This window comes from Ananas comosus, linkage group 22 (genome assembly GCF_001540865.1).
Source record: "Ananas comosus cultivar F153 linkage group 22, ASM154086v1, whole genome shotgun sequence".
Classification (NCBI taxonomy): Eukaryota; Viridiplantae; Streptophyta; class Magnoliopsida; order Poales; family Bromeliaceae; genus Ananas; species Ananas comosus.
In genome coordinates, this window is record NC_033642.1 from 2,478,082 (window position 1) to 2,498,335 (window position 20,254).

The following is a 20,254-nucleotide window of genomic DNA, read 5'->3' on the forward strand; positions in this document are numbered from 1 at the left end:
ACAACTTTTATTTCTTTTTTGAAGTATAGTTGATTGTATAAATTAATGTACTATTTATGTCTTTTATTTACTATATAATTTAAAATATTTTAAAATTTACATAAATTCCCCACCGCGTAGCGCGGGCCTTCACTAGTAAATTTAATTCTTGAGTTGAATTGGGGATGGGAGTAAACTCAAGTGGGGGTGGGAGTAAACTCGAGTCATGACATCTGTTGAATTTTACTTTTTGATGATGCCACTGTCTTATATTTTGCTCGGACTCGACGGGAACAAGGTTCTTGACCGTGCCGTTTATCTGATCGAAGGCCTCGCCATGGGATCCATTCCATTGGATGTCGTTATTGAGGTCGAGGGCACGCTAAGGCTCTTCTTTTTTTCAGATCGTCCTTAAGGTATTGTTCTTTGCTTACTTCATTTCCCTTTTTCTCTATTTTTTTGGATTTCTTTTAATTATTTTTATTTTTATTTTTTTATGTAATTTAGAAATTTCAAATACAAGATATTTTTCAACACCAAATATTTTTCATTAGGAAGTAGTCAAAGAGGTTTTACAAAAAATATTTCTGGGCAACTTCTTGGAACTCAAGGATCTGCATCAGTTTCGAACTTCTATATGACCCCCACTCCTACCCTCGATCACTCCTTTTTCAAGAAGAAGTAAGAATTCCGTAAAATTTTACTATAATTTTTACCCGCCGCATCGCTTGAGTTCCTACACTATATACATGATTGCTAAACTAAAAATATAACTAAAATATCTCTATTCTGATATAACTCATTCTTTTTTATACTATCCATGAAAATTTAGGCATCGAGTGGAGTTTAATATCTAAATTTCTTTATATAGCTTTATTTATTTATTTATTTCTGCGGAATCTACCCGCTGCAACGCGTGGGTACCTTCACTAGTATATATATATATTAATCTCTATCCTATGTGTTATATGAACACTATTTCCATGGTTAATTTTGAATCTCTACAAGTATAAAGGACTTTCAAACAGGTAAATTCCAGTTTCGGAGGGACCCAAAGAAGTCCAAGCAAGCAAAGAACCTCAGCATTTTTTTTAGCTTTCTTTTTATGTGTCACAAGTATAAAGGACAATTTTTTTTTTTTTTCATTTTTGTTGGAACCGCGGTTCGAAAATAAGTTATTGCTGGCAAACAGGTAAATTTCAGTTTCTGAGGGACCCAAAGAAGTCATAGCAAAGAACCAAAGTAAACAAGGGGAAAATAAGAGCACCATAATTTAGAGCAAGTAGAACAACGCTTAAAGGGCAAATATTTTTTTGGAATTTGTTTATCAAAATAAGTTATTGTTAGTAAATAGCGGTAAAAAAGAGCACAATAATTTAGGCCGAGTAGAACACCGCCCAGCTAATCAAAAGTGTTGAGAATTTTTTTTCGGCTTTTTTTTATATGATAAGTATAAAGCCTATTTTTTTGTCAAAACTTGGTTTTTAGAAAAAGATTAGTAGGGCCGAAGAAGGTCATTGGGAGTCAGAACCCCAAAGCAAATAGGAGCAATAAAAAGCACAGCATAATTTAGGGCGAGCAGGTTGTTGCCCATTCACCAAAAGTGATGAGGCAGCAGTACAACGCGCACGGGGCATACTCCGAAAAAAACAATGCGAGGACAGGGCTGAAGTCACAGAGACAGTAAAGAGAGTATTACAGGAGGTTCTACCAGTAAACAACTACAACGAACCTTTCGAATGGAGGCAAGCAAGCAAGTTGGCTTCCCTCTGCATAGTGGCAGCACTATTTATAGCTATTTCCTGAGCACACCGCGGGTTGAGAGAGGAAGGAGGACGGAGGACGATGGCACAGGATAGAAAGGGGCAGATCCCCCACCCACTTTCGGCGGCGTCGGGGACGAAACCGAGGAATCGAGGAAGAAGTTGCAGGGACAGAAGAGTCGGGATGCACATGGGGAGCAGAGAGAAGAGATACCACGGGCACTCCCGTACTCCGGCCAACTCTGGCGCAACGATGGAACGCGCGTACGTTGGGCGTAGGAGGAGGTCAGGGTAGGGCCCAACAAACACCCGACAGGGGGGGCGGGGCCCGAATCGGAGAGAGGAGGGCAGCAGATCTGAGCCTACCTAGAGGAGAGAGGCGGGGCGGGCGGCACGTGACCCCACTCGGCGCAAGCGAAGGGATCGGAGAGAACTGAGAAGGAGGGGTAGCTGACAAGGCGACGCGTGGCCACAGTAAAACCCAACTTTTAATAGATGTATAGATCGTATGTGTTATTTGAACACTATTTTTATGGTTAATTTTTTTGAGTATTATATTTGTAATTATAAAAGTTGATGAGGAAAGAAAATTTGTTACACACCCTTTGTTACACTATTTCTATGGTTAATTTGCCGATTTTAAGTTTCGTCCCTGTTCCAAAACCTTCTTCAAATTATCCTTTCCCTTCGGGCCCTGCCCTAAGCTCTCGCATCCTCTTTCCCCCAGGTGCGCCCCGGCGGCCCTGCCATGGAGGTCGCCCTCTCTTCCCCGCGCTTCTCCATCCCTCCTCCGCCAAACCCTCCCTCAAGAAGCTGCAGAACCAGAGCGAAGGCCGCAGCCGTCAGCCGTCCCTCCGCCCTCTCCTCCGTCTCCTCCTCCTCATCCCGGCCGTCTTCCCTCTCCGGCGGCCTCGTCCCTCCTTTCGCCGGCCGCGGGAGAGTCCACGCCGACTTCTGCGGCCGGAGGTTGCCGCTTCCGTCTGTTGTTACTCGGCCGTCGTCTTCGCCTCGCCGCGGTGTCGTCACCATGGTAAATCTTATCTCCTCCCCCGCCCCCATTCCCCTCTTCTAAAGAATAACTTATCCTTTACAAGTTTTTTGTTGTTGTTGTTGTTGTTGCTGTTGTTGTGGGTGATTGGAGACTAGGAGATTGATTATTTTCGTCTGTGAAATGCATAAACGTTCATGATTTGCTAAGCTATTTATTTTGTTCGAAAAAAAAAAAAAACTTGAAGGCCGAAGACTACAAGCGACTTGAGTAAATCAAAGAGATATACTGAACAAGATGCTCGTGTATCCAGAGAGGGCTTTACTTCATGTGGTTTTGCGAATTTGTAAGGCCTCTTATGTTGAGTTGACCCAGAGTTGTTTTCTTCCCTTAGCTTCTAGGTTGTTTCTGCTTTGTTGGTTTGTTCTGTGGGTTTTTTCATACGTGGGCTTGTTAATTAGGAGCAAAGATAATTGGTTGGTTGGAGCCATACGATAATGTGTGGGAAGCCTCTGATTTTCTTTTCTAGTTTAGGAGTTTTGCCACCAAAAATTCTTGCAAAACGAGCAACCCGATCCGATTTTGGTTACTGGATACGTTGGCTATCTAGTTTGTAAGTTTTCGCTACCCTCTAATTCCAGCAAGAAGTATTAGTTGACTTCACGAACAAGCCAAATCGGTGTCTTAGATATGAAAAATTTAGATATAAAGGAAAATTCTATTTTTTCTTCGTAAACTTGTTGAACGAAGGGCAAAGTCTGATCACTGATTTAGATGGAGTAGAAACCTCGTAGTGCTATAGTACAATTGGACGAGATTTATTTCGAGCAATTTCGTTTTTAATGGTTTTTTTGAAGGCGTCTTTTACATATGAAATAATTTAGAATCAGGGATTTGCTACTTTCTTGGCCAGCCTGCACTTAGGCAGGTCATCGTGCAGTTGGCACCTATTTTTTCTATGCGCATTCTTTTTCCTGCTTGTCTTTCTTTTTTCAAACTATTGTCTTTGCCATAAGGTTGCCATTCTGTTGAAAATGCTTGAGCCTTAGCGAACTCTTTAGGCAAATTTGATTGGTCAAAATCTTCAAGCAACACCAAGGAGTTTTTGATTGCTATGTTTGATGGTTATCTTTAAAAGAATCAATATATCAAAAACTGTTGGAAAGCTTGAAGTAGGATAAATCTTTTAGAATTAATGAAAGTTATCTACTACAAGGGGTGAGCTTGAATTTACTTTCTACCACATGTACAAAATTCACCTCTTTCAGGCCATCTTTATATTCCAGTAAATGGGTGAAGCATTGTTGATCAGAGAGCAAAACTGGATGTTACTTGAGAGTTTAAGCTAATAAATCTCACACTGATTAAAAATTGAAAATCACCATGCTTTGTTGAGGATTTCTTATTTGCTTTGCTTATGGGGTTGCATATATGAACAGAGTGAAATGGTGGCCCAGGTTATATTAATCAGATGTCAAGGGGCTACATTGGTTTCGAATACTATTTGACATTGTTTGGAAGGTTTATATAGTGAGTTTGATTAAAAACTGAAAAAATATATAATCAAGTGGTTAGTTGCTGCGTAATAAGAGATGATTTGTATCATTTTATCATGTTAAATAATAAATTGATTAGTTGTTGCACAATGAGAGGTGATTTATTAACTTTTCATTTAACCATGTGGTAACCTGAATGGTCGGAACTCAGGTCCATCAATTTGTGATGTATTAGCAACAAGTTTCCATGATAATTATTGTGATGGTAGGCAGAAATGGAAGAATTCAAGATTGGGATTCACGCAAATGAAGCATTTGATGTTTTTTATGGTTTAGATTTTAGCTTGCATCTCCTCTTGCTGATGTGAGTCATTGATCTGCTTTTTTGGAGCGCTAAAAGGAAAATAAAAGTGTCCTAATATCTTCACGTCTTTGTTGGCACTTAATTGCCTAATTCTTAGCTCGTCGTTTCAAATATCAGACTAGTCTTATTCTGTTAAACAAACTGCTGGATCAAAATACTTCGAGAGAAACTGATGGTTGATTCAGAGTTTCTGTGGAATTTTAACTGCTGTTTGGAGTCTCTTGACACTTTGGACCGACACTTTCATTTAATCATCTTTCAACAGGTTATCCCCTTCTTGAGAGGAAGTGCATGGGAGCAACCGCCTCCAGATCTAGCTTCCTACCTCTATAAAAACAGAATTGTGTACTTGGGTATGTCCCTTGTACCCTCTGTGACGGAGTTGATGCTCGCTGAGTTTCTTTACCTTCAGTATGAAGATGCTGAGAAGCCTATTTTTCTATACATAAACTCTACTGGCACAACAAAGGTCAGCTGCGCGATGCTTTTTTTTTTTTTTTTTTGTTAACAATGAAATTGCAAAGTATTCTTCACGTTATACTATGCATTGCTCATGTAAGCTTTTTTCATTGACTGGTATGAGATGAAATGTAACAATAATATTATTTTAGGTGTCTTGTTTTATTAGCAGTTTTTGCTTAGAAGGATTCTCAGCTCTACATTGACATAACAGTTTGAATATTTGTTTCTTAAATGGAAGTCTGGAATAGCTGAGTTTTCTGGTTAGAGGATCTTGACCTCTACCTTGACATTACAATTGCAAAAAAAAAAAAAATTGCTGTTTTGTAAGAATGGAGATGGTAATGAAAATGAAGCAAGGAAAATATGCTTTTTTCCCTTGTTGTGTTAGCAGATATGCAATATGTCATTTGAATATGATTCCCAAATTGTAAACTTTTTCCTGTTTCTTTTTAAAGCTCTTCAATATGTAACATATGTAATATTGCTGAATTTTATTCCTTGAGATTTAGTGGCAAAAGCCTTTGTTGATTTATACATACTGCCTGAGAGAAACTTCTTTTCAATTCTCTCAGTTTTTCTTATAAACCATGATGGATAGTAGAAGTTGACTATTGACATGTGATAGTCTGGTTGTGAAGAAAATAACTAGTTGTCAAAAGTCAAATGGCCTATAATGGAACCCAATTGCCTTTCCAAATGGTTTTTCTTCACTAGTTGTCAAAAGTCGAATGGCCTATGATGGAAACCCAATTGCCTTTCCAGATGGCTTCGAAACTTTCTGTGTATGAATGCTTATTTGAATGAAGTAGGAGGGGAAGCCTAATATAGGATGGGATTGCTCAATGGAGCTTCTAATTTGGCTGACTAGATTAGAGACTTGGGGATTGGATTTCACGAGAAAAGAAACAAAATGCACACGCATACCCTGAAAAACCACCCAAACTCACTGTCCCAAGGAGAAGTAGAAAATGCTAGCATGAGATATGGCAAGCTAACTAGGCATGGCTGACATGAAAAATGCATTGAAATTTTAATGCTACCATCTTCTATTTTGTTGGTATGCTTGGAAGAACATTTTTGTGTTCTTATCTTGCTCTAAGTCAATTTAACAAATGTATAGAAGGACTAATCTATATAAATATGGAATCGAGAGTTTGTATGGCGAGCTCCCCGTGTTTTGCGGGGGCCTCGCGCGCGAGAGAGAGAGGAAGAGAGAGAGAACAGAGGGTGGAGGGAGAGAGAGCATACAGAGAGAGGGGGAGAGAGAGAGAGAACAGAGGGAGAGAGAGAGAGAGGCCAGGAAAGAGTGAAGAGAGAAAGGAAGAGAAAGAGAGAGAGAGGGGGGGCTGCGTGCAGGCGACCCGCGCCCGCAGCACGCGCGAAGAGAGAGAGAGAGGGAGAGAGGGGGGGGAGAGAGAGAGAGAGAGAGTGAGCAGAGAGAGAGAGGAGAGAGAGCAGACAAGAGTCCTCTCCAGCTGCTGCGGGGGCGGGCCGCCCGCACATGGCAGGCCCCCCCCCTGGTTCTCTCTCTCACTCTCTTCCCCTCTCTCCACCCCCAGCCGCCCCTTCTCTCTCCCTCTCCCCTCTCTCTCCCCCACCTCCTCCCCCTCAGCGGCTCTCTCTTCCCCCTCTCTCTCCTCCCCACGTGCGCGCGGATCCCGCGCCGAGCGGTGGGCGGCCGCGGCGCGGGCCGCGTGGAGGTGCGGGCGAGACCCGAACCCCCGCGCGCGCAGCGGTCATCCTCCCCCCCCCTTTTATACCTCTCCCTCCCCCCGACTCTCTCCCACTCCCACCCAGCCTCCTCCCCCTTTTTTCCTTCCTCCTCCTCTCTCTCTCTCTCTTCCCCTCTCCCAGGGCGTCGCGAGGCACGGGAGGCGGGGGCGCCGGCGAAGGCAGCGGGAGGCGGAGGCGCGGGCGGGCGACGGCGGGAGACGGAGGCTCGGCGCTGGGCGCTGGCGCGGGCGCGGCGGCGTGGCGAGGGTGGCACGCGCGAGCGGATACGAGCCCAGGGGCGCGCGCGGGGCGGGCCGCCCTCGCGAGGCGCGGGCGGGGTCGCGGGGGCCGCGCGAGCGTGGCCGCTTCGCGGCGAACGGGAGAAAGAGGAAAGGAAAGAGAGAAACAGGAGAGAGAGCGAGGCTGGAGAGAGAGAGAGAGAGAGAAGAGAGAGAGAGCAGAGGAGAGACGGGGAAGATATATATATTATATATATATATATATATCTATTATATATAATTATATATATATATATATAATTTTATTTATAAATATATATTTATTTATTATATATAGTTATTTATTTATATATATATATTATTATATAATAATTTATTATATAATTTACTATTTATTTTTTTAAAATATTTCTTTTTCTCCCTCTTTTCTTCCTTTTTTTTGATATTATTTTTTTCTTTACCTTTTTTTCCCCTTTTCCTCCTCTGTTCTAAATTTTTTTTATTTGTATAGTTGCGGATCATGTACAAAAAAATAAAAATTAAATTTAAAATTTAAAATTTAAATTTTTATATAAATTTTCCGGAGCGTAGCGCGGGCCTTCACTAGTACTATTTAATTTGTAGGTGACTTCGGGGTTTTAGTTGCACCACCTTTCATAATACATTATAACCCTTTGTAGAGCGTAGCATTTCTGATTTGTAAGTGGATACAAGATTGAAGGATTCAAGAGTTGTGTGGAACTTCGTCCTTCGATGTTCTATATCGTGTTTGTGTTCTTTGATATTTCACCCTCTTTGTATGTTATGATTTACTTGGCTTTATTGTTCTATCTTTTGTTGTCCTAGAATTCATGTTTGCTTTGTTTCTGATGTAACACTTTTTTTTCCATTGTATTTCTAGGGTGGTCAGAAATTGGGCTACGAGACAGAGGCGTTTGCAATATATGATGTTATGAGGTATCTTTTTGAACTTTTTGTTGGGATCTCTGTATTGGAAGTTTTTTTTTTTTTTGTTTTTGTTCATGCATCTAATTCACTTGCATTTACGAATTTCTTTAATTTTTTCTCTACTGGGATAGAAGGATAATATTTCTAGGAGGTTAATCAATATTTCTTTCTCTTCAATGGACGTTGTGAATAATTAAGAAAGTGCTTTTATTAGGTTCCTTAAAACTCCATGCAGAATAGAATTGTGAGATTGGGAAATATCCTTAATCTGAAGCTGTAGGGAAATAGTTTAATGTCCTTAACGGTATGTTACTTAATCGGCTACAATAATAAGAAAGCACGATGATATTGTACATTTTTCCTTGATAATACATGATGTAGGGGATTCATAGTTTGTTAGCTATATTACTTATACACAATGTGTTAAAAATCTTTTGTATGGTGGCTTTTTTGAAGAACCGGAGGTTGTCTTCTCATCAGTTGGACATGAAGCGAAAGTTAAAAGGTTACTGTTGATTATTGGTCTAATTTGTGCATAGTTAATTAATCAAGTCAAGAAGATAACTCAAATTTTGGAAGAATGGGTAAAGGAGAAGATCGATATATTGAAATATGAACTAAACCAGGAGGAATGAAGTGATTTGCATAAGAAGATAATGCAGTTGTAACTCTAAGATGAAGAAATCTTGTATTTAGAAGTAAAGAGGCAAGGCGCATCGCTAGTTTCCAGTGGAGTAGGAAGGAGGATCGAAGGTTTGAAATTTAATTTTGGCTCTTGAATTTGAGTTTACACAGTTTTGGATTAGTTTTGGAAGTTATGGCTAGAAAGTTCTTAGAAAAATATGGAAAAAATATCAATATTTGAGAATAATGAATCAAAGTGCCACGTCCCAATGCGGAAGCCCAACCGGGCGTGTGAGCAAACCCGCTACACGGACATAATTTCTTTAGTACGTGCACGACGTTGGAGTACAAAGCACCTGGCAATTCCGCATGGTTTATAAAAGGAAAAAAAACCCAAGATCACATTTTTCCATGAAAAGCATTTAGTGACTATAACAACTTTGGTTACATTCCAAAATGAATACATAGTTTGATTACAATTTCGCTTCCAACATGAAACCAAAGGTGCCACTACATGGACCTAGCTAGCACACTATCCTCAGTCGACGCCTCGCTTTGCCTGGCCCGATGTATCTGTAAAATAAGAGAGAGAGAAATTTATAACAAAGTTTTCCAGTGGGTACAATAGGCCGTATAGAGCAAGTTGCACCGACTGGTCTACGGGAATGATAGTAAAAGTAAGATATACTATAAGATAAGTCGAGCATGTATGACTAACATCAGGACATCTATGTCCAAATCAATGCACCCTGCATCAAGTACCAGATACCAAATAGATATGACCAATTTGTGGGCGGTCCCATGGACCTATGCTAAAGCTGAACCGCAGCTGTTGCTGCTCAAAGCAAAATCGCGGCCTAACGGCCGAATCGCAATCACTCTTCTGGAAGAGCTCAACCTACCACGATATTGATTAGACAACTGTGTGGTGCTAGGGGAGCGAGCATCAAGTGGCTAGTCATGCACCGTGATCAACAATAGTAGTAGTAAGAACCAAGTACCATATCCATAATGCACCAAGATGGCCGCTCTAACCAATACTACTATTAATCCATGTGTCAACATGTCTATGCGACTATGCCCAACTTTAGCTAGCGTGCTTTCTATACTGGAATAGCAATAACAGTAATATATAATATGGATCAACCAGTCATGCTACTAACATATCCATAATGATCATATAATCGATGGAAGTACATGCATTCACTCAACATGGTTATCAATGCCAATCTACCACATGATCTTATAGATAGTGAATAAACTGAGGAGAGGTAAGAAGATGAAACCATGCATTGTGGTTTCACTAAATGCACTTCAGATTAAACGCACTTCAGATTGAAGCACCCACCTTAGGATAACTTTTTTGGTAATCACAACGCTTCTGCGATTCCTCGGATTTCACTTGGACCTAAAGGAGCACAAATAAGTCATACATTATCTTAGGATGCATTTTCCAATAAAAAAAACTCATGAAAGCCCATTTCTTGAAGTTTCGGGGTGTCGGGTTCCGGAACACAACATCCAGCTCTGAAATCCAACTCAGGTTTCAGAACCCAGCCCGTGGTTCCACAAAAAACCTACACACTACTTTCTTGGCCTGGTTCTGGAATCAAATTCCTGGTTCCAGAACCAAACCTCCTAGGCAGTATCACTTGCAAATTCCACAAATTGGCAAAATCGCATCGTCGATTTAACCAGAATAAACTCCAATTCGTTCAAGGCTGTCATGGGGCTTGTCATCAAGGTGAAAAGAAGTATGTGTCTACCAAACCCTTGGTTCACTTTTAGGGTTTCATGTTGGAACCTACAAATTGGGATTTCTACCAAAATCAACCAAAAAGCTTCTACTAATCGGTGTAGAAGCTCATTCCTTAAGGTTTTAAGCAAGAAAACCTCAAAAACCCCTAACTAGCACAAAGAATAATCAAAACCTCATTGTAATTCCCTTTTGATCACTCAAAGGGTTAGAAGCATGGAAAATCCTTGAAAATTCCATAAATCTCCCAATAAAAACCAACATAACACAACCACTCACTTAAACTTGAAGCTCTTTCCAACAATGGTGCTCCAAAGCTGAAGATCCCTTTGTCCACGCTCTCCAAATCTTACGTGGAAGGGCCTTGAGAATGAAGGAAAAAATGAGGGAGACTGAGGAGAAGTGAGAGGGAAAGGGAGGAGGAGGAGCTCTCTTGAGGGACGAGAGAAAGGGAGAAAAAGAGCTAACTACAGCTCTTTAGGGGTATAAACAAAGATTGTACATTTGCATTTTAACCCCCAAGCAACCAACATTTTCATTTTTTTACCCAACTCAGCCACGCAATCCCACCTTTGTGCTAGTTTCGGAACCAACGTTTGGGTTTCAAAACCAGCTATGGTTTTGAAACTACCAGAACTGTCACAACAGTTTTGTAGAATTGTAGCCATGTTTCCCCAATTCTTCACGCAGGCACCCTGGTTTCGAAACCTGACACTTTTGCCGGTGCCAATGTCGGCATAAGCCCTTATGCTAGTGGCATGCTTGTGGCACGAGTTTAGCAGATTATTTATTTATTTATTTTTAGATAATGTTAGCTTTTTAGAATTTTTTAAGGCTTGTAATGCATATAAACTTGATCCAAATTATATCTCTCATCCACTCCAAGTTGAAATATTCATGCATAACTCATGAAAGTACATAAATGCTAATATAAGACTAATAGTTAATAATATATAATGTTACAGTTAACTCAAGGTGTCCAAATCATAACTTTAAAGTCTAAATTATTATCTTCCATTACTAGTAATGCAGTGAGCGCCTAGGTGGATCATAGTGGCAATTTTCATCATCAGTTACTAGATTGATCCCTTGACCATACAAGTATTGCTGATGCTAGTGGAAGCTCATTTGGTGCTAATACATCTCGTAATAATTGCAAACATATTCATTATAGCAAATTGGATTGTGATGTATGCGTAATGCAATGACCGACACTGGCACTGGAACAGCACTGACACTATATGGATATGGTTGAAGGACGAAGGGGGCATAAAATATGAGACCCCAGGTAGTCCTATATATATGGTATAATAGGGCTATGGCTTAAGCATTTTAGGTAGTGGCTAGGCCCAAGAGGTAAAGAGAGTTAAGCGTGTTAGGACGGGAGTAGTCCTAAGATAGGTGACTGATTGGGAAGTCGAGGCGTCATAGTTGATATCAAAGCCAATTACCAGTCAAAAGTGTGAGATGAGTCTCGGCTGAGTCAGGATTATATAGCGGGGGGAGCGAGACTCTCATGCCGTTGACTTTTGTGGGTAGAGCGCAGCTCACCATAAGGTCGGTTTAGACTAGCGAGATGAGTCTCACATCGCCTAATACTTGTGAGTCTGAGCCCGACGAGGACGTCAGGGCTTAAAGAAGGGGAGAATGTGAGACCCTAGATAGTCCTATATGTATGATATAATAGGGCTAATACTCTTAACTTGACTAAAGCATTTTAGATGATGGCTAGGCCCAAGAGGTTAAGAGAGTTAAGCGTGCTAGGACGGGAGTAGTCCTAGGATGGGTGACCCCCCTGGGAAGTTGGGGCACCACATGAAATCTATGGATATGCATGATAACCACTGTGGCCATATGAGTCCATAGACATTGAGCTTGGTCTACAGGAACTACTACCACACAATTGCACATTAGACTAAATTCTGTATTGTAGCTCAGGCCTGTAGAGGTTTGGGGTGGATTGAGGTCACGCGAGCTTGGTCCATAGGAACTACTATCAAAGACCTCCTTTGACCCCATAAAATATTAAAATAGACCTATTCCAACCTTGTGCTGAAAATGAACCAGCATAGAGCGATACGAGGGTGGCACGGAGCAATACAACTTGATACAGGGTCGGCACGCTACGATGCGGGTGGCACAACCACTTTTTTTGGGGTCATGCTGCACGCAGCCGTGCCACATGCTGGCACATTGCCGGCATAGAAAGGCATGGGCGGTAGGGGTCCATGCTCTTTTTCAAGCTTAATTACCTTTTCTCTTATTCCTTTCTCCTCTTTTCTTTCTTCTCTTGATAATTTAGGGTATTGCACAAAGCATCTAAACTTGTTGGTTTCATCAAATTTGGATAGTTATGCTTGTTTTGAACTGAAACTTATTTACAAATTACCATAGAGAAAACTTAATACCCAATCATTTTAGATTGTCAATAAGTTGTTAAATAGCTACGAAAAGCTATTAATCATATAGTGATTTTTGTATAGATTAGCATATTTTGTGCGGTTAAGATAAAAAAGAATATAAATTTGGTATAAATAGTTGATATAAATATTGGCAATTCATCTGTTATGTGTGAATTAAACTTTACCATCTGTACAATAACTCAATAAGTGACAGAGCTAAAATTTTTGTGTCAAAGATTAAATGAGGCTCGGAATCACTTGTAAATTTTATTTTGGTTGGTTTAGCCTTCAAACCACTTCATACAGTTTTGCTCCTCTTCTAACATAAATCAACTGGTTTAAGGCTTGAGGTTTCTTGCTTGGATGCATGAACATGTTATTTGTATACATTCGATTAACTCAGGAAGCATGTTGTTTCGGTAGATGAGGAGTGTGATTAAATGTCCAGGATGGTTATTATACAGCCTTGGAGTCATTTTTTCATTATAAGATAAATCATCTCGTAGGTGAAATATACTTTCCTACCAAATTTTGGATGTCAAGACGTTCCAAGGAGCAAAAATCAAACTCTTAATTTTCAATCACCCGACAATCTTTATTCCAAATTAATTATGAGCGGATATCACATCTAAACAAGGCCATAAAGTTTTCTTTTTAACTGATTTTCCACTACTTTTTGTTAAAACTCAGTCTAAACTCATTTTGGCAAAAATAGTCAAAACCACTAACATCTTGGAATCCGGAAATCCGAAACTTGAGAAAGTAGCATATGTAGAAACTTCCTACTCTGAAGTCCTAAGTAGGCTAAATCACTATGTATCTTAATTTGGCCCGAAATAGATAGGTTTATGCTGCAGTTCTAACCTTCGAAAAATCTATTAGAGATATTACATCTGATAACTTAATTTGGATGACATGGCTCACTCATCAGATACTTGGTTCTCAGACCAGGGTAAAGTACTGCAAGGCAAAGCTAGTCTATAGTAGATATCAGTGGACCAATTAGCTGATCAAACTAAACCATTAAAAACATCTAACAAACAGATACTCGAGAAACTACAGTAGAGAGATTGAATGCTTATGCTAACTATGACTAGCTGTAGATTTTACTAGATTGATCAATCAATCTTGTCATCTGCTCAACAGATCAATAAAAAAGGGTGCCAGACATACCTCACAAAGAGTTCTTGTAATTGTTATTGCCTTATTGGTCTGCAAAATAAAAATTGAGGAAACATGCTTGCTGAATCTGGCCCAGATTAGCCCATCCAAATATTTGTTATGAACTCTTTATATTCAAATTTCCTATGCTGTTCTCTTTTTTTCTTTCCATTATCACAACTTCACAAGCCATCACTATGAGACATTAGTAAAAGCCTCAGTACTTCCTCTAGAAAGCAAGGTTGCAGGAGAGACAACTTCTTGCATGAGAATCAAATTATGGAGGCAATTATCTAGCCAGTACATGCAATGTCCCTACAAAGTTGTGAAAGATGCAACAGTTCTTTGCCAGCATATTGACAAATTTTATTGGTTTGCAGGCAAACAAATATGGAAACCTTTGACCTATGTGTAGAATTTGATGGGGACAACTTATGAATACGTTCAACATTGCTATGGCTGATCTTGGATTTTCTTATGCTATGGTCTCTAACATTAACCTTGTATGGAGGTGCTACAAAGTTTCATGAGGGTTAGTGGTAGCGGTGAAAACGGATTGGATATAGTCGGATATTTGACGAAACCATATCCGCATCCATATTTTTTTGGGATACAATTTCGGGTCCAGAAATGTGCCAGATGCTAAATTTTCATTACCATATCCACTAAAAACGGATTCGAATACAAAAGATATTTCTTCGGATTGGATATGAATCGGATTTGTATCCAGATGTTATTCAGAATCTGGGATAACAATATACACTAATATGTGTGTATAAATATGCAATAGAATTAGCATGAATATTCACAATGCAATTAGAGTTTTACACTCGTGGTCAAACTTTATATTCCTATATCTTAATCAATAAAATTTAAGGAATTTTTTGTTCGAAATGGAAATTAAAATTTGAATAGGAATTAGATTAGATCGGATGGAAAAGAGAATGATGAAATCTCACAATTTGTTTGGTTATAATTAGAATCGGAATCAGAACCAACTCTTTATTATTGTTTGGTTAAGAAAAAATTAATTGCCCATGAAAAATCTTTAAAATAGAATTCACGATTCAAAATATAAATTAAATTACACACTCATAGCAAAAAATTCGAATCTAAATTATAAAATTTAAATTTGTATTTATGGTTTATATTCAAACCTTAAATAAAATTTCGATTCACAATTTAAATATAATTTTGATTTAAATTTTATTTCAAATTTGAATTCAACATGATATATTGAATTCACAATTTAATTCATGTTCAAATTAAAACTAAAAAAATAAACTTTTATTTAAAATTTAAATTTTGAATCCAAATTTGGACTGACAATTTGAACTTAAATTTAAATATGAATTCACAATTCAAATTGAAGTTCAGAGTCAAAATTTAAAACTACATCCAAATTCAAATATCAAACTTATATTAAAATTTAAATTTAAAAAATTTTAAATTTTATATTTGAATCTATATTTCAAATTTAAAAGTGAAGTTATAATTTAATCTATATTTAGATTTTGATATATATTTAAACTTAAATAATTGTTTTTAAATTTAAAAAATACGCTGGTAGTGTGGGGAATCGAACTCTGCTCCCCACACATGTAAAGCAAGCCCTCCACCATATTCGCAGCACCCTAATCTAATTTGGTCTCTCACAATATGTTAATAATATATATATTAATTCGGATATATCTAGATCCGTATCTTTTTTTATTTTGGATATCCAAGAAATTTTGCACTATTTGAAACTATATAGGCATCCGTATGACCGTATCTGACTGGATCAGGATGTTTCCTATTCGGATGCGGATGAGATTGAATATGAGCACAGATACGGTCGGATACTTTCTGATCCGTTTTCTCCTCTAGTTAGTGGTATATATGTCTTGCAATAGTGTTGGATTTTTGAGATAAGTCTGCTTACAAGGTTCCAAGATTCACAACCAGTTAATCATTTATTCATTCCCGTCATTATCCTATATAAGAATTGAAGGTGATGCGAAGTATAATTGAGTGTAAAGCAAAGATGATAAACTTGACACTTAGGAAGATCCAATATTCATCATTCACACCCGATAGAAGATGATGATGGAGAATCCATCTCCATTAAATAATCAATTGACAGTATGGTTCTATTTTAGTCCGAGAAACTAACACCTTTACATTTACATTTGAGGATCATTAGAAAATCATCACAAGAAGATTATATATACTGATATTTTAAAGCCCTAATAATCCACCTCTCCAATAGCAGTTTGCCGCTAAGATCGTATTTAAAGACTACATATCCTGTGAGGATCATCAGTGTTTTACTTGTTGTACAGAGAACCTCCTGGGAATTATGGTGGACATCCTCGAGACCAAGGGTGATCACTCAGGTAACTGGCTGCTTTTGTGGTCAACTGATGTAGTCTGGTTGAGCAGTTAGATGTCTCTTCAGTATGGAGTATGGATAGCCCGATAGTTTCAACCTAGCCAATTGGTCTGTCACCCTAGTCAACCAATTCATTTAATTGCTCTCATTTGTTAAATCTTATCTTACTCTGATTAAGATTGTTGGACTTGTTTAAGGTGAGAATCAGAGTGTCTCATTGTGTTTTCACACTATGAGATTGTATCATACCTGTTAGTTGACAGGTTAATGAAGATTTGGTAGTGAAGGCTCAGGTGATGAATGCCCTTCCTTTGAAGACAAAAGGTTTGGAGAAAGGATCCATCCCTAAAATTTTGATTAGCAATAGGAATTTTCTTCTTCCATCAAAATTCTGGAACAAATTCATTGAACTTTGAACTTCCTTTATATCTAGTGTGAGCTGGACAAATGTATTAACTTGAGGCTTAAACCTGTTTATTGGATGTCAAGACTATATCCATTGTCAAATTGTTATAATTGATGATGCAAAAAGATTAAGATATTACATCACTTTCGCATCAGCGATACATCAATATTTATTGAACTAAATTGGGTTGTGGGACTTGATAGCAATAATGTAGAAAGTTTGAGCCAGAAATTGCTACAAATGAAGTTGTAGGACCCAAGTGTCGCGCCTCATAGTTTGAGAACCAAAGCTGTAAGTTAGCCTTATTTGTATTATTATCTGTATTAATGATTAAATCAGATATAATAATTTCATAATCTTAATAATCTAAGATAAGATTACTGCATGGGCCAAATGCAAGAACACTACATTTCTCAATAATTTTGTTCTTAGGAATGAGATTCCCCTATTTATTTATACCTAGGAATCTTTTATAACGCGAACCAAATGCATCTTGAAAGTAATTTGCAGTTAATTTGCTGCTCAAACTCTATGCAGTCAATGGGCTCTGAGAATTTTATATTAATCTATTTAATTCCCGGCATTATGCAGATACGTGAAGCCGCCTATCTTCACCCTTTGTGTTGGCAATGCTTGGGGAGAAGCTGCTTTGCTTTTGGCTGCTGGTGCTAGAGGCAACCGTTCTGCACTCCCATCGTCGACAATAATGATAAAACAGGTTTTTGTTATATTAATCAATCTATTTTTTTTTTCTAGAACTCTAATATCTTTGTTATATAGATTGTAATTCCTTTTTTAAAAAATTTTTCTGTTATCTTGTCTAGTGTGCCTTGCCTCCTTTATTTAGTTGATCTGTTTCTCAATCTTTTCTTTAGGCATTACAGTAAAGTGACTTAAAAGTTTTATCTCTTCAATCTGCAGCCAATAGCGAGGTTTCAAGGTCAGGCAACAGATGTTGACCTTGCAAGGAAAGAAATAAAGAATGTGAAGACAGAATTGGTACTCTTCTTTACAATAGAACTTTGAATCTGTGCTTGAAAATTTATCCACCCTTGTGGAACGCCTTCACTGTATCTATTAGCACGCACATGCACACATGGTGAATGCAATGTGCAATACTCTCTGCAATCATATACAAAATTCACTGTATTTAAGCTACGCGACTCACATGCTCGCCGAATTGGCATCTTCCTACTGCAGATGCATAATTTGCTTGCCACGCTCAGAATGGGTTGATAGTGATGAGCAGTTTCTGGTGACATTATTGTTGAATAATCAAACTATTTTGGTGCACTTCCCGAGCTGAACATGCATAACAGTGTACAACAAACAATTTATTTTACAAAGATCGATATCTTTATTATTTTCTCGGGAAAAACGCTTCAGATCCGCCTGAACTTCCGCACATATTTAGATCGCTGCCTGAACTACTGAAATCGATAAAAAAAGACACGTAAACAGTCCGTTTTTATTTACGTTAAGTCTCTTTGGAGTTGGATTCTTGTCACAAAACCATATATGGGTTTTTTGTCACTTTCAAAGTTGAGGCAGTGATTTATAATTGCGCTGAAGTTCATAGACTTTGACCATTTTTTCTGCTTTTCTTTCTTTTTGTTACTACTGGAATAAGGTGATATGTTAATATATTATTTCCACTTCATCTTGGAAACCGACTTAGCTTTTGTCCCTTTCAGGTCAAGCTTTATTCAAAGCATATAGGTAAACCACCTGAGCAGATTGAGGAAGATATCCGGCGCCCTAAATATTTTAGTCCGAGTGAAGCTGTTGAATATGGTATCATCGACAAGGTACATTATATCGAAACAAAGATAGGTATGCTTTCCCAAAGTTAGCAATGACTCTTGCTGAAGTTCTTTTATTTTTTTGCCCTTTTCTCCAGGTTTTGTACAATGAAAGAGGCCATGAAGACCGTAGTGTTGTCTCTGACCTCAAGAAAGCTCAACTTATATAGACTTCCGAAGACGAACAAAATGAATGTTATTCGTAGGTGTAAGGTGATGCAGTACGCAGATTATTTCACAGTGAATATGTATTAGCACAAATCGCATCACTTACGTGCTCTTGAAAGTAAAGTGCTTATAATTTAGTGAGCATAAGTTATTAGCTTTCGAATTTGTCATATTGCTCGATAATGGTTGATTCAAATATTTGTCACATTTTGCTGTTCTATGTTTGTTCCTTTGCCCCCTCTGGTTAAAATGGGTCTGATCCTGATTTTGATTATGGAAACTTGTATACGGTAATCGTGTTGATCGGTGTATGGGTATTGTGAGTATTTGACCACCATTGAAACAATATGAACAGTTTTAAGCTGAAACGAAACAAGAAATGGTTTTTGGTATGAAGAACAAAAAATAAGGAGAAAACATGGAATTTTTTTAATTATAAAAATGGATTTTGGTCGGGTGGCTGGGTTATGGGCAAGATCTATCCATACAATATATGAATTGAGAGCTTCCACGGTATATGTGGGAGCCTCTTCTTTGCCCTCTTTCTCATTCGTCTATCCCTTCTTTCTCTTCCTTAGTTTTTCCGTTTGATTTCGTGTTGAAATTTACTAAAATTTAGTTTTTGATTTTGGTTTGGTTTGAACACATTTGTTCGATTCGAGACGTAGTAGTATTTTTTTTATACTTTTTATTTAAACTATTTATCAAAACTTTATATTTATAATAATAAAATCATGATTATATAACAACACATTTTCTAAAATTCTATATTTATAATTAAATTTTTTGTGTGTGATTTCATAATGATTTAATTTTGAATCTTAAATTATAAAATTAATTTATAAAAATTAAAAAATTAATTGCAAAATCAGACCAAACCGAATTAATTCGATTTGGTTTGGGTCCATATATTTAGTACAAAAGTTGCAAGTTTTTTTATTTGTGATCTCTCTCTCTCTCTCCAATCTACATCTTCTCAATTATTATACTTACCTGCTACCTCTCTCTCTCTCTCTCTCTCTCTCTCTCTCTCTCTCTCTCTCTCTCTCTCGAGGAATTCTACACTGTCACATTTGCACCACGTCATCAATAACAAACCAACCACATTCCTTTTTTTCAAACAAAAGTACAATAAAAATACTTTTTTACAATCATGGTGGATTGATGGGACATATATTTTTAAAAGAATTAATTTGATTGGTTTGTTACGCCACGTCACTAATATACCCGTTACATTCTAGAATTTTTCCTCTCTCTCTTCCTATAATCCAAGTATAAATATCTTCTAAATTTTTTTCAAATTATTACTTACTCCGCCCCCCTCCTTTCCTCCAATCATTTCTTGTATTCTCTTTTTTTTCTCTCTCAAGTGGCACTCCTCTTACACACCCTCCACCCCATAACCCAAATCCAGTCCATCCACTGAGCTCGACGCTGCTCTCAATGCCCTCCACCTTCTTTCTATAATGCCAATCAAGTACCGGCTCGTCTTGCTTTTGGGTTGAGCTGCATCGAAGAAGCCAATACAAGCAAATCAAATACGGCGATATCAGCAGAAAATTCGGGCATCGAGACACAAAGCAATTCGAATTCGTCGTTGGTGATCTCC

General features: G+C 38.2%; 1 protein-coding gene across 1 annotated transcript; it reads left to right on the top strand.

Moving 5' to 3' along the window:
- On the top strand, nt 2,385–18,919 carry LOC109727477 (ATP-dependent Clp protease proteolytic subunit-related protein 4, chloroplastic). The gene is made up of 7 exons (XM_020257618.1): nt 2,385–2,772; nt 4,856–5,059; nt 7,906–7,961; nt 17,267–17,393; nt 17,597–17,674; nt 18,370–18,483; nt 18,576–18,919. The coding sequence occupies exons 1-7, from the start codon at nt 2,491–2,493 to the stop codon at nt 18,645–18,647; spliced, it is 933 nt and encodes a 310-aa protein (XP_020113207.1). The 5' UTR covers nt 2,385–2,490; the 3' UTR covers nt 18,648–18,919.

What these genes read in the sequence shown, in the direction of transcription:
- LOC109727477 (XM_020257618.1), top strand. Translation starts at nt 2,491, where the DNA reads ATGGAGGTCGCCCTCTCTTCCCCGCGCTTCTCCATCCCTCCTCCGCCA. An exon ending in ACTCTACTGGCACAACAAAG is followed by an intron (nt 5,060 to 7,905) that starts GTCAGCTGCGCG and finishes TTGTATTTCTAG; the next exon opens with GGTGGTCAGAAATTGGGCTA. An exon ending in GCAATATATGATGTTATGAG is followed by an intron (nt 7,962 to 17,266) that starts GTATCTTTTTGA and finishes GGCATTATGCAG; the next exon opens with ATACGTGAAGCCGCCTATCT.